At 45.5% G+C, this 14,625-nt stretch overlaps 1 protein-coding gene across 1 annotated transcript; it reads left to right on the top strand.

Annotated features, from left to right (window-relative positions):
• Positions 1 to 7,276: 7,276 nt before the first annotated feature.
• MRPS23 (mitochondrial ribosomal protein S23) lies at positions 7,277 to 13,053 on the top strand. Its single transcript, XM_010594301.2, has 5 exons — positions 7,277 to 7,406; positions 7,926 to 8,096; positions 11,849 to 11,926; positions 12,158 to 12,284; positions 12,659 to 13,053. The coding sequence occupies exons 1-5, from the start codon at positions 7,363 to 7,365 to the stop codon at positions 12,809 to 12,811; spliced, it is 573 nt and encodes a 190-aa protein (XP_010592603.1). The 5' UTR covers positions 7,277 to 7,362; the 3' UTR covers positions 12,812 to 13,053.
• Positions 13,054 to 14,625: the final 1,572 nt, after the last annotated feature.

Below are 14,625 nucleotides of genomic sequence, written 5' to 3'. Positions count from 1 at the left end.
TGGAAGCTTTCTAGAAATGCAGAGTTTCAGGCCCCACCCCAGACCTATTGAGTCAGAATCCCCAGGAGGTTCATGTGCACATCAAAGACTGAGTTCCTCTGACTTCCAAAGGAAGAGAAGGGTCCATACTAGCCCTGAAATGTCTGCTTTCCAGAGGTCTTATCCTCTCAGCTGCAGAGACCTACAGAGGGATTCCAGTAATACAAGGCCAGGTTGTTGCCAGGTTGGGGTGAGAGCATGGGAGAGGACTCAGTTCACTGGTGCTCCAGGCCCGGCTCACTCCCATTTCCTTAACTACAAAAGGAAACAGATCTCCCGGGGAGGTGTGGGAGTAGTGTGTTTCTCTCTCCTCTGCCTGAACTGGATTAGGGGCAAACCAAACACCACCACCACCAAAAAACCCCATTGCCATTGAGTCAATTCTGACTCACAGCAACCCTATAGGACAGAGCAGAACAGCCACATAGGGTTGCCAAGGCTGTAAATCTTTAGGGAAGCAGGCTGCCACATCTTCCTCCCATGGAGCGGCTGATGGGTTGGAACAGCTGACATTTCCTTAGCAACTGGGTGCTTAACCACTGTGCTACCAGGGTTCCTGGATTGGGGGCAAGGCCACTGTTATTCCTTTCTGTCTCCCCAACAACCAACAACACCTGGCTCACCAGACAGAGCAGATGTTTTTTTAAGAAGCTAATGAGCAACCACATGAAAACACTTTGTACATTATAAGGGGTGATTCTTGGGACATGAATGCTCTTCACTGAGGAGGAGTCAGAAACCATGACCAGCATCACTCCTATTTATTTAGCAGTTACTATCCCAGGCGGTCTCTTAAGCACTTGGCAGGTCTTAACCCACTGCCTCCTTACAATAAGGATATACAGTGAGTACTGTAATTATCCCCATTTTATAGATGACAAAGCTGAGGACCAGAGGATTATAAAAACCACACCCATGGCTGTTGAGTTGACTGCAACTCATAGCGACCCTATAGGACAGAATAGAACTGCCCCATAGGGTTCCAAGGCTATATATCTTTTACGGAATGAGACTGCCACATCTTTCTCTCATGGAGTGGCCGGTGGGTTATGAACCACTGACCTTTCAGTTAGCAGCTGAGCACTTCAGCCAGTCCTTCAGAGGATTATAGAAGGAATCCATCCATCAGAGGATTATAGAAGGAATCCATCCATCAGAGGAACAGCAGCCAGGGCTGGAAATGCCCGGGATGCCCAGTGAACAGTGGGCTGGGGGGTTGTTTCCATTCAACTACAGCTTCCTTCCTATCCATGTACCCAGGGAAGGCCTCAAAGCTGGGCCTAGGAGGGAGGGTGGGATGTGGGCAGGTGATGAGCAGGGGCTGAGGTCAATTCAGCCTTCTTTGTCCTAACTTGGTTTTCTTCATCCATGCTGTTCACTAGAAAACTCTTTTTAAGAGCTAGCTCTGGGCCAAGCACAGGCTGGTGTGGAGAGGCAGGGATCAGAGCCCAGGTTTCTGCCCTCAAAGAAGCCCAGTTAGACATTCTCAGACAAGTAAACAGAGGTTTGAGGATGCCACCACTTGGGAAAGAGATAAGCTTTGGGAGGGAGGAAGGGAGAACATCCCGGGGGCTCTCACCTGGTCTGGCTGAGTGTGTGCTGCACCCCTGCCCATGCCTTCAGAACTGACCTTTGAAAGGAAGAGATGGTGTGGGCCCTCTAGGTGGGGTGGTGGGGGGTGGGCAGCAGCAAGAGCAGCAGCATGGAGGTGAGAGAAGGCACTTCTGCCTCCTGGTTTCTCATCTTCTCTCTCCATGCCCTTCACCCTCCTTGTCCTCACAAGCAGCAGGCCCACAATGCTTGTACTGTTTAAATTATATATATAAAATCACAGAGCCCTGGCGGCACAGCAGTTAAGAGCTCAGCTACTAACCAAGAGGTTGACAGTTGGAATCCACCAGCCGCTCCTTGGAAACCCTATGGTGCAGTTCTACTCTGTCCTATATGGTCACTATGAGTCAGAAGCGACTCAATGGCAATGAGTTTTTTTTTTTTTTTTAATAATTTTTATTGTGCTTTAAGTGAAAGTTTACAAATCAAGTCAGTCTCTCACATATAAACTTACATACACCTTACTACATACTCCCATTTACTCTCCCCCTAATGAGTCAGCCCCCTCCCTCCTTCCAGTCTCTCCTTTCATGACCGTTTTGCCAGTTTCTAACCCTCTCTACCCTCCTATCTCCCCTCCAGACTGGAGATGCCAACACAGTCTCAAGTGTCCACCTGATACAAGTAGCTCCCTCTTCATCGGCATCTCTCTCCAACCCATTGTCCAGTCCGTTCCATGTCTGATGAGTTGTCCTTGGGAATGGTTCCTATCCTGGGCCAACAGAAGGTTTGGGGACCTTGACCACCGGGATTCTTCTAGTCTCAGCCAGACCATTAAGTCTGGTCTTTTTATGAGAATTTGGGGTCTGCATCCCACTGTTCTCCTGCTCCCTCAGGCGTTCTCTGTTGTGCTCCCTGTAAGGGCAGTTGTGGCCAGGCACCACCTAGTTCTTCTGGTCTCAGGATGATGTAAGTCTCTAGTTCATGTGGCCCTTTCTGTCTCTTGGGCTCATAGTTATCATGTGACCTTGGTGTTCTTCATTCTCCTTTGATCCACGTGGGTTGAGGCCAATGGATGCATCTTAGATGGCTGCTTGTTAGCATTTAAGACCCCTGACGCCACACTTCAAAGTGTGATGCAGAATGTTTTCATAATAGAATTTATTTTGCCAATTGACTTAGAAGTCCCCTTAAGTCAATGGCAATGAGTTTTTTGTTTTGTTTTGTTTTCTTAATATACAATCATAATATATAAGAAAGAAAAACTAATATGATGTTATTATTGTTAAGTGCCGTTGAGTCATTTCTGACTCATAGGGACCCTATGTACAACAGAACAAAAGACCTCCTGGTCATGATTGTTATTATGCTTGAGCCCACTGTTGCAGCCACTGTGTCAATCCACCTTGTTGAGGATCTTCCTCTTTTTTGCTGACCCTCTACTTTACCAAGCATGATGTCCTTCTCCAGGGCCTGGTCCCTCCTGATAATAAGTCCAAAGTATGTGAGACAAAGTCTTGCCATCTTTGCTTTTAAGGAGCATTTTGGCCGTACTTCCTCCAAGACAGATTTGTTCCTTCTTTTGGCAGTCTATGGTATATTCAACACTTTGCCAACACCTTAACTCAAAGGTGCCAATTCTTCTTTAATCTTCCTTATTCATTGTCCAGCTTTCGCATGCATATGAGGCAACTGAAAACACCTTGGCTTGGGTCAGGTGCACCTTAGTCCTTACAGTGACATTTTTGCTTTTTAACACTTGAAAGAGTTCTTTTGCAGATTTGCCCAAGCAATGAGTCATCTGATTTCTTGACTGCTGCTTCCATGGGCATTCATTGTGGATCCAAGTAAAATGAAATCCTTGACAACTTCAATCTTTTCTCCATTTATCATGATGTTGCTTATTGGTCCAATTGTGAGGACTTTTGTTTTCTTTATGTTGATGTATAATCCATACTGAAGGCTGTAGTCTTTGATCTTCATCAGTAAGTGCTTCAAGTCCTCTTCACTTTCAAAAAGCAAGGTTGTGTCATCTACGTAACGCAGATTTTTAATGCCTCTTCCTCCAATCCAAAGCAAATATATAAAATATAAATATATATATATATTTGCTTTCCTCCATTTTTTAAGCAACAAGCAAATTGCTCCCTGACCCTGGCTCTCTGCCACAAGTAAGTGGCAGCATTAAGGACTTCACCAATATGCTGGGGGCCTTCACTTACCAAATCTATTATAGGGGATGTCCTTCCTCTGCTGTCTGACAAACTCCCATGCACTCTTTACATAAAAGCACTATTTATAAAGATGTAGCAGAGTGCAGGGAAGCACAGGGGTGGCCTAGACCTCATGGCTAGTAACAGAGGGGAACAGTTTGCTAACTGTGTCTAGACCTGAAGGGACAAGGGAGGGAACAGTGACTGGAACCTGGTGAGAGAGGGCTATATGGAGAGGCCACTGGACAGTACCTGTGTCTTTACGTTCCTGGACTGTGCAGGGAGGGAGCCAGGGCAATAAATACCAGTCATCCTCTCCGCCTTCCTTCCAGTTTCCTGCCAATGCCTCCCATTGGTGGTACCAACTGGAACCCAACTGGAAACTGAGGGCAAGGGGACCAGAGGGTTCAGCCCATAGAGGTCAGCCTCCTGGGCACAGGCAGAGTGAAGAAAGGCAGAGGGGGGTGTGGATCTGGATGGACAACTGGAAGCTATTCAACACTAGCATCATCCCACTGAGAGCTAAAGCTGTATTTCTCACTGTCTCCCCCATGGAAGGGTCATCTTCTCCAGGGCCCAGCACAAGCTCAGGTAAGTGCTTAATAAATGCTTGTGGAATGAATGGATCATTTCATAAGAAAATAAAACAATAAGGCAATCTATGAAATAGCATCAAAATGCTGCAGTCCCAGATAGCAATTGGGGTCATAGGACATGGGCTTGTGGTGATGCCACGGCAGCCTCTTCAGAGCTGTCGGACACAAAGCACTAGCTATGGACCAGGCACTGCGGTTAGTGCTTTACAGAAACAATCACTTTTACTCTTACAACAAGCCACGTAGTTGACACTGCCATTCACATTTTAACAAATGGGGAAACTGCGGCGTGTGAGAAGTTATGTAACTTGCCCAAGGCGTCACTGTTAGTGAGCACGTCTACAACATGATGCAGTGGGACTAAGACGGGGTGGAGCAGTGTGATGGAAGGAACATGGCTCCTTGGAGACTCTACAAGCTCCATTCCTTACCTGTAGGGTTGGGAGGACATTGCCTACTGCATCAAGTAGCTGAACAATTGAATGCAACAAGCCAGGTTCCCGGGAGCAGTGATGGCATGAGTGCCCAGCCTCTTGCAGCCATGAGAGGCTTCGATCCCTTCTCGTGAAGAAGAAAGTCTCTAATGGCCATTCTGCTGCCCCCAGCTGCCCAACAGCTTCCTCCGGGGTTAAAAACTAATGCCTCCTGGGTGTGCACTTCCTGTTGCAGGCTCAGAGTGTTCTCAACCAGATCATGCTCCCACAGTCCCCATGGGCCCCCCACTTGGCTCTCTCCGCTCACTGAAGCCTTGGATGGGATGGCTGGAAGGGGAAACTTCAAAGGCTCAGAAGAGGAAGGGACTTGCCTGAGATTATCTAGAGAGAAAATTCCTGCCTTGCAATTCCTCCCTCACTGAGGGCTTGGGCTTTAACTTGGAATAAGTCCTTCTGGTTCTTTTGCAGCAGTAACTGTGGTAGCCTACTGGGCCAGGCTGGGGTGGGAGAAAGGAAGTGTGTCTGTAGTCTGGGCTGGCAGATAGGGCTGGTTTGGACAGAATTAGAAACTTGTGGTGAGGCCTGGGAAGAGTATATTTAGCTGAGAGTGTGTTTACTTTCCTGAGGGCAAAGTCTTCTAGGCCTCCCCAAGACTGGGAGACTGGAGTCTCCATACTTGGCCCACGAGCCAGAGCTGTGCTCTCTCTTCTCTGTTCCAGAGAGCCCTGAGACAGCAGCGAAACCCACCTCTCATTGTAGCCCTGGGCCTCATTTCACACAATCCCCTGCCCATGAGGCAAGTTTTCTAACCCCCTTCAGCTGCCTATCTTTAGCTTTAGGCACAACCTAGGAGGCATTGTGGCATCCTAAAAAGGCCCAGGCTGGGCTTGAAGACCACCTCTATCAGTTACTAATCAGAGAGTTACTTAACCCCCTGTGACCTTGCTTTCTCACCTGTACTGAGGATAATAATAGCGGGTAGGGGTGTGGATTCAGTAAGACAAAGCAAATAAACAGTAAGTGCTCTTCAAACAGTCCCTTCCTTCCCTGGCTCAGCCTCTGGTAGAGTGGGAGGAGTCTGGGATGGTTTGGGGCTCTTTCTTCAGTGATTAAAACATTTCACTGGATTAAAAAGTTCAAATATGAATTCAAGCTCTTTATATAAGGCTATATAAAAGGGGAAAAAATCTCTTCTCCTTTGCCCTTCTGCAGTTTCACTCTCAGATAACCAATGTTCACAGCCTTGGGTCCTTCTGCACTGTTTTCTATCTTCATACAAACATAAATACATGAAGTTTTTTCTTTTTTTCTTTAAACAGATCCAGATCCCACTAAAGGTGCTTCTCCGTAGCCTTTTTCATTTAACGGTAAGTCCTTTAATTAGCTGCATAGGATTCCAGGTAATATACGAACTATAATTTTCATGCTATTTCCCATTAAAGACATTTTTTTTCCGTCACTACAAACAATGCTGCAAGGAAGATCCTTGCACAAATATCCTCATTCATTCCCATCCTACTGCCCTCTAGTCGATTCCGACTCATAGCGACCCTATAAGAGCGTAGAACTGCCACTTAGGGTTTCCAAGGCTGTAATCTTTACAGAAGCAGACTGCCACATCTTTCTTCTTCAGAGCGGCTGGTGGGTTGGAACCGCTGACCTTTCGGTTCGCAGCCCAGCGCTTTAACCACTGCGTCACCTGGGCTCCTTTCTTTGGGGTGTTTTACCCGAAGTACAATTACTGCGTCAAAGGTGATTGCACAGCTCACATTTTAGCAATTATCAAGAGGTTACTTTCCGCAGACTTCTGAGTTTCCTTCTCGTGAATTGTTCCGGATACGTTCCCGTTTCAAGCCCAAGGAGAAGACAGCCAGCGACACTTCCCGCTGAGAGAACCCCGGTTGTTAGCAGCATCCCCAGGGCTAAATGGTTTAATAGGGGAGCGCTAAACGGCAGGAGGAGAAGGGAGGAAGCCTGGAGTCTACAGTGATCCCGGGCAAGTGACCGCCCCTCCCTGGGCCTCGGTTTCCTTCTATGTAGTCTGTGACTCTGACCAAGATCTGGCTCAGCCTAGGCCTGGAGGTGGTGCCCTCAAATCTCTGCCATAATTTCATAGCCTGTTTGGCTCCCTCAGGCCCGTGGGCTGCGTTGCACCCCCGCTCTCCCCATTGTCTTTCCCTCGCACCGTCCCGGCTTTTCGAGAGGAGCTGGTTCATTAAGGCCAGAAAGGGTGAAGCAGCCACCATACTAACCCCTCCCGCGAGATCGGTCTTCTATTACTCCTGCCGTGTTTTGGCTCGCTCCCTCTCTTTCGGTTCGGCTATCGATTGCTCCTAACCTGAACCTGGCAAGTAGCAAGAGGCGCGCGCCAGTTCGACCCATCTTTTGCTTCTGCCTGGCTCCGCGCTCTGCGAGGGGCTGTAGTGTAAGCAAAGCGATCCCCGGCTCGGCCAGCAACTTATGCCCCTTTTACTTGTCGCTTCCGGTTCCGGTAGCAGCTAGTAGCGTTCAGTCCGAGGTGTGCAGGTCATGGCAGTGAGCCGCGTGGAAACCGTGGGGAGCGTCTTCTCGCGGTGAGTGCTCGAGCCGGGGGTCCTCAGCGGGTCACGCTCTTTCTTGGGTGGGTCTGAGCACAGTGAGGCGTTCTCCAGGGTGTGAGTGTGTGAACCAGGTGAGGCCCTCTCTCGTGCTCTTTTCCAGCTCTGGATGATTGTGCTTGACGACGTTCCTCCTTGAATTTTTTATTTGTCACGTTAACCATTGCACGCCTTCCCCGAGTGGAGGCTTCCAGGAAGAAGGGAGGAGGAGGCTGATGGACCTGGCTGGACCGACCTTGCTTTTTCCGTGACGGAATGGGAGGGCAGGGTTGGGGTGGGACGCATATGAGGAGGAGATGGGAAGACTTAACCAGGAGCATTGTTAGGTTGGCTTAGTATATGGAAATGCCTTCCCTGTAGGTGGGGAACACACCTGCTCCGCTCTCCTCCCCGCTGTGGACTCGGTGATCACTCTGATGTTTCAGGCTGTGCTAGACTGATTTTGAGCTTTTGGTGTTGTAACTGACTGACCGTCGTTCTTTTTCCTTCCTTGAGGACTCGGGGCCTTATTCGGGCTGGGGTGTTGAAGGAAAAGCCTCTCTGGCTTGACATATATAAGGCCTTTCCCCCGCTGAGGGAGCCGGTCTTCCAGAGGGCCCGTTTGCGGTATGGCAAAGCCAAAGCTGAAATCCAGGACATCTTCTACCACGAGGACCGGATTAGAGTGTGAGTTTACACAGCCCACGGGGTGGACTGGAAGCAGCTGAGCTTCAGAAGGAAAGGTTTAGTTAGCACTCTGGTAACCTAAATAAGGAGTTGAGTCAGGGCCTGCCTGGTGGAGAAGGTTTTAACATGTAGCTCAGCCCCATGATGAGAGAAACAGAAGTTCTGTGAAGAGGATTCTGTAGCCCTGCAACTGACAGAGGTCCTTGCGATTATAGTTGCCGGTTTTTAAGCATCTGCTTTGTGCCTGGCACTGTGCTAAGCCCTTTACAAATATTATCCCCTTTAGGCTAACCCTGCAGGCTAGGTAGCTTTGTCTCCAGGGGGCTCTGAGGCTCAGGGAGATTGACAAACCTCCAGCGGTTGTGCAGGAGGTTGGCTGACCCCGGGGGTCGCATCTCTGACTCCAGGCTCATGCGTGATCCGTGTAGACTGCTTCTCCAGGACTGGAGATAGGAACATGTTCTATGGAGCCATTGGATGGGACCTGGAGACAGCATGCTTACAGGTCCGAGGGATTTAAAAATTATCGCTAGGAATATGAGGGGAAGTACTCACTTTTTTTTAGTTTCTTTAGCGTATGTTATTTAGCATATATATTCTCTTTTATTGTAAAAATTATACATGATAATTGTAGAAAATTTAGAAATAAAGGAGAAAGTACAAATCATGCGTAATAGTTTGAAGTCAGGTTCTGCTACTTACCAGCTGTGTGATATTGGGCAGTTTACCCCTGTAAGTTTCAGTTTCCACGCAGTAAATTACAACAGTGATACTTATTTCATGGGCTCTAAAGGTTTCCAGTGCCTGGCACAAAGTAAGTCTTCAGTAAATATAAACCATTATTTTTGTTAGGAGCACTCCCATGGATCAGGCACTATCATATTCATCCTTGTAACCTCAGTGTGTAGCATGAAAGCTGCTGATTGTCTCTTGAATTAAGAAATTAGTAAATGGATGAACCATGAGACTAGTAGAGGGAGAAATGAGAGAAAGTTTCTGGGAGAGGAGGGATGGAGGGCCAGGATGGGTACTGTTTGGTAAATGGCCATCAGAGTTTTATAAGCCCCCTCAAACAGCTTCTGGAACAATGGATTGGTTTCCACACTTCTGTGGCCATATTTAGCCTCACTTTCCACATATCTGTGGATCCAAGTATCTGGGGTCCAAGTGAATGGTAAATCACTAACTCACAATTTACTAGAAAAGCCCTTTCTCTCAAATACTAATGCCAATTATTTGTTAGTATGTGATATTTGTACAGTTCCTTTTCTTTTAAGTATTAAGACCAGAGATTGTTCCTATTTGAAGTTAATGCATATCCCTTATACTTGCCGCTATTCCTTGATGCAAGAAAATGAATTTTAAAAAGTCATATTCTCCACTAAGGTCCAGACACCTTTTATTTGAGGGATCTTTTTTCATCACAACCGTCCTATGGGGTAAGAGAAGGCAAGTACAGTCATGTACCACATAATGTCTGTTTAGGCAGCATCCTACTGCATTTACATCCGTGGTCCCATAAGTTCAGATACCCAATTGGAAAATGGGACCCAGCAGACATAATTGGACATAGCCAGGAGGGAGCCACTACTTTTGTGCCTCGGACCAGCTCATACTTGGGGAACTATACTGAGCTTGCCCCATGTTCCTAGACCTCATCTTCAGTGAGCTGGACCTGCAGGGCTGTTTGGGCCTCCAAGGGTCTAATGCTTTCCTGAGTGCCCCGGGTCCTTGTCTAAAGGTCCAGTCCCGGGGCTTTGCCAGCTCAGCACGCACCCTTGTTCCCCCTCTGGATGTAGCCACCAACCTGGGCCTGGACAGCAGCAGGCAGAACTCCAGGCCCTCCTTGTCCCTTGATAAGGACCACTTCCACTTTCTCACAGTAATATGGTGGACGTTAAGCAATGCATGGCTTTTTGCTATACTTGGAAATTTTACTTTGGGGCATTAAATACTTTTTCACCACTTTTTTGCCCAGGTCCTCTGCGTGCTCTTGGTCAATATGCTTTTGAGGTTCACTTACACGTTAAAATCATTTGTGCTTCTACTACGTGGATGACAGTGGAACTAGGTGACAGGTCATTGAAGAATGAGATATTTTACTGCTGCTTCTTTCTGGTTCATTATTACTATTGGTACTATTACCACAGCTGTTGAGCTGATTCTGACTCATAGTAACCCTATGGGCTAGGGTAGAACTGCCCTGTAGGATTTCCAAGGCTGTAATCTGTACGGAAGCAGACTGCCACATCTTTCCCCCATGGAGTGGCTGGTGGGTTCAAATGTCTACCTTTTGGTTAGCAGCTGAGCACTTAACCACTGCACCACCAGGTCTCCCTATTGGTGCTATCAATGCCAAAATGATAACACCTTGTATTTATGAAGTTCTTTGAACCTTTTGATATTTTTGATATTTTTAAGGACTTTTACCAAAATAAATTTCTAAGAACTTTTACCAAAACAGAGATAGATCAAGACCTAAGTGTAACTCATGAAATCTTAAAAGTACTAGAAGAAAACATGGGAGGATTTGAAAAACAATCTGAGAGATAAAGGCCTTTCTAAGCATGACATAAAACCTAGAAGCCATAAAAGAAAAGATTCAAATTTTCTGTATGAAAAAATACCATAAGCAAAATTAAAAGACAGCCAACAAACAGGGAAAAAATTTTTTTCAACATGTATGATAAAGGACCAATTTCCGATTTATACTGCTGTAAAATTTGCTTGTAAATCAATAGGAAAAAGGTAACCAAATTGAAAAATGGATGAAAAACATGAGCATTCAGATAGTTCACAGAAAAGGAAATTCATTTTGTTTCTAAACATGAAAAGATGTTCATCCTCTTTCATAATGACAATACACATTAAAACTATAATGAGTTATTTTTCATCTGTCAAATTGGCAAAGATCAAAAAATGTTGGAAAATACAATGTTGGTGACATTATGGGAAAATAGGCACTAGTACAGTACTGATGGGAGTGTAATTGGTACGCCTGCTTTGGAAAGCAGTTTGGCAATTTGGAAAGGCAGGTTACAAGTGCACATACCTTTTGATCCAATAAAACCACTTTTAGAAATGTATTCCACAGACTTACTTGCATAGTTGCACTAGAAAGCATACCTATTGCCATTGAGTCGATTCTGACTCATAGTGACCCTATAGGACAGAGTAGAACTGCCCCATAGAGTTTCCAAGGAGTGCCTGGTGGACTTGAACTGCCCAAGTTTGGATTAGCAGCCGAGCTCTTAACCACCGTGCCACCAGGGCTCCACGAAAAGCGTAGACAAGGATATTTGTTGCAGCACTGTCTAGAGTAGCAGTGGACTGGAAACAGTCTCTTTGTACGGATTTCAAATGATCTCTTAAGAAATATTAAAAAGACAAAATGTGGAACAGTATAGAATACTGTCTTTTGGGTTAAAAAATGTGGCTATGGACAGAGATGATACATGCTTGTATATTCCTAGACTGTTGCTGGACGGATACACAGAAACTGGTTAGTGGTTGCTTTTTGAGAGGGAAACTGGGGGGTTGGGGTACAGAGCAGGGAGAGATGGACACTGTTTGGTACCATTTGATGTGTTTACCGTGCGTGTGCATTCTTTACTAAAAGAAAAGCTCTCAGGCTTAGGATATGTAGGGTGTGCTGTACTTAACTCCTCAGGGCCACACAGTGGTTCCCTTTGTGCAGTTCTTGGCCGTGACCTATAAGTGGAGGTTTATATTGTGGTGCTTGTGTTTTCTAGGAAATTTTATTCAGCCTATGGATCTGGTCAAAAACCTTTCGATCTGTTCAATCCAAACTTCCAATCTACCTGTCAACGGTAAGTGATTTTACAAGCCCTCGGTTACTACTTTAAAAAAAAAAAAATCAGTTTGAGGAGTTTTGTTACAGTCCACTGGAGGAGAAAGATATCTATGAATCGGAATCAACTTGACGGCACACAACGACAATAATGTAGGAAGATCCGTTAAGGAAATGCTGGTAACGGTGTAGTAGCATTACCTGGCAACTCTAAAGATACAGAGCTAAGATGTGATTCTTGGAATTCCAGGTTTGTGGAGAAGTATATTGAGCTGCAGGAACTCGGAGAGACAGATGAAGAGAAGTTATTTGTGGACGCAGGGAAGGCTTTACTGGCAGAAGGAGTCATTTTAAGACGACGAGGAAAGGCGAAGACAGTGAGTATCATTAAAATTGTTATTAGGACTAGTTGTCTGTCAGAGGTTAAAGGAAGGCTTGGCTTTCTTTCCCCAACCTTGGCTCGTGTTCTTAAACTCCAAGTCAAATACTGGTGGGGTGAATTTTAAGGAATATACAGGAATTTTGTGGTAAGGACTGCTGTGTGGAACAAGTGAGTGTCATTAGGGCTTTTGAAATTGTGGTTCTGCAGAGATTATTGTCATGTTTGTTATTTGTTATAATACGATTTGACCTGAGATATTAAAGTTAATTTTTTAACTCAGTGACAGAATAGGCATAATCACATGGCTTTAGCCAGTTAATTGAGTGAAATGGTAACATTTGTGTGACGTACTTATATCTTCTTTTTAAGCAACAGGAAGGTAGTACTCAGGTTTCCTGGAAATATGAACACACAAGCCTCAAACCCCAGACTCAGCTGGAAGAAAACCAGCCTCAGCAAGTTCTGCAGGAGCAGCGTTCGGAGACACATGAAGAACAGCTGAAAGGTCTCTCACCTCCCTGAAGGGCTTGTATACCACGTAGACTGACATCCAAACTGTATTCACTAGATGAATGTTGAACTATTTTTTAACAGCTGAACTGTGTAAATGTTTCTTAATCTCTAAGGCATTGTGTTTGCCTTCTCTTAGTTCCTATTTCTGGGTTGTCATAAAGCTCAGTATTATGGCTTGAAAAAAGCAGTTACGTGAACTTTCATGTTAGGATGCTATTAAATAAAGAATTCCCTGCTGCTTATGAAGTAAATTTACTTTGACACTGTAAATAACATGAGAAACTTCTATAAGTAATGTTTGAGTGGGACTCATTTTGAGTAGGTTTGCTTGGATTTTTATGTTAGCATGTGGGCTGGCTACATTCAATTCTCCGGATCATCAGACATTTACTGGCACATGTGGTCTGGTCCCATTTTCTGTCTACAGATAATTTCTGTACTTTTTCTATAGAACTGTTGACCTTCAACTTGAGAGGCCCAGCTTGACTTGGGGTTTGTAGTAAGAGGAAGGACCTGTCATTGGTGATGGACAAAGGTCATAACTACAACTTTAATCTCATGGATGGATTTTGCTGGAGACAGTTTAACACAGGCCCACGCATAGTAGGCTGCTCAGTAAATATTTGTTGCATGAATGAATGAATTGTTAAGTCCAGCTAAAGATGGATTCAGCTGGCATCTCTGTAGGTAACTTGATTGCCAAGAGGGGAAGCATCTACTTCAGATGATGCTCTCCACCCGGCACCCACCTGCCTCCCTGGTGCTGAGGTATTCTTACAAGTCCTTGTCAACTGTCCTGCCTTCCTCATTACCTTATCTTTTCCTGAGTAACTGCTGTACCCCTCTGAGGTGGTAGCTCTTGTATTTGTGACCAAGCTAATGATTTTCAGCTACTAGTAATAAACTGCTTCAGAAACTCCTTATTTTAAAGCCCTTGTAGCTTCTGTACACTGTTTTTTGTGTACAGAATCCTCTCTGTCTTGGACTGGAAGGGGAGGGTGCCATTTCACAGCCTCATCACACAAGGAGAGTGGATAGTTGCGGCAAAAGCAGTTCTCAGCCATGCTGCTTTTCTCCCACCTTTATCATGGTTTTAAAATTCCTCTTGTTTGAGGAAGTAAATTTCATTAATTCAAAAACATTAGCCAATGATAGAGTGCCAAAGACCGACCCGGCCTTGGAAAGAAGACCTAACAAGATGGTGGAGATGATTTCTGTTTTCAAAGGAACGGTCTAAAGTCGTTATACTCCTGGGTTTTTTAAAGGCAGTTTCTTTACCGCAACGATGAAGACTTCTTTAAACAGTTATTGTGGCCTGATTCTTAAAAAGAAATTACATATGCACATGGTTTGAAATTTAAAGGTGAAAAGTCAATCTCCCACCCATTTTCCTCCCCCGAGGTCACCACTCTCACTATTTCCTTGCGAGGCTTTCCAGAGATACTGTGAGCATATACACGGGGACACTGCATTCTGTTCTTGTTTCCCAGTTAGCCTGTATGGATGCGTCGTGATTTAACCCATGCTGACGGATGACAGTGCTGTTCCTGTGTTTTAAAAAAAAAACAAAACCCATTGCCATCGAGTCGATTCTGACTCTATAGGGTTTTCAGGGCTGTAAATCTTTATGGAAGCAGACTGCCACATCCTTCTCCCACAGAGCAGCTGGTGGGTTCAAAATGCGGACATTTTGGTTAGCAGCCAAGCACTTCAACCACTGTACTACCAGGGCTCCTTCCTATGTTTCACTGTGCTGAAAATGGGCCAGTATAGCTGTTGGATGTGTTCTTAGAAGTGGGATTGCTGGATCAAGGAATAGCTCA

Source organism: Loxodonta africana, chromosome 18, assembly GCF_030014295.1.
Source record: "Loxodonta africana isolate mLoxAfr1 chromosome 18, mLoxAfr1.hap2, whole genome shotgun sequence".
In the NCBI taxonomy this organism is placed as follows: domain Eukaryota; kingdom Metazoa; phylum Chordata; class Mammalia; order Proboscidea; family Elephantidae; genus Loxodonta; species Loxodonta africana.
This window is presented reverse-complemented; position numbering and strand designations above follow the sequence as displayed.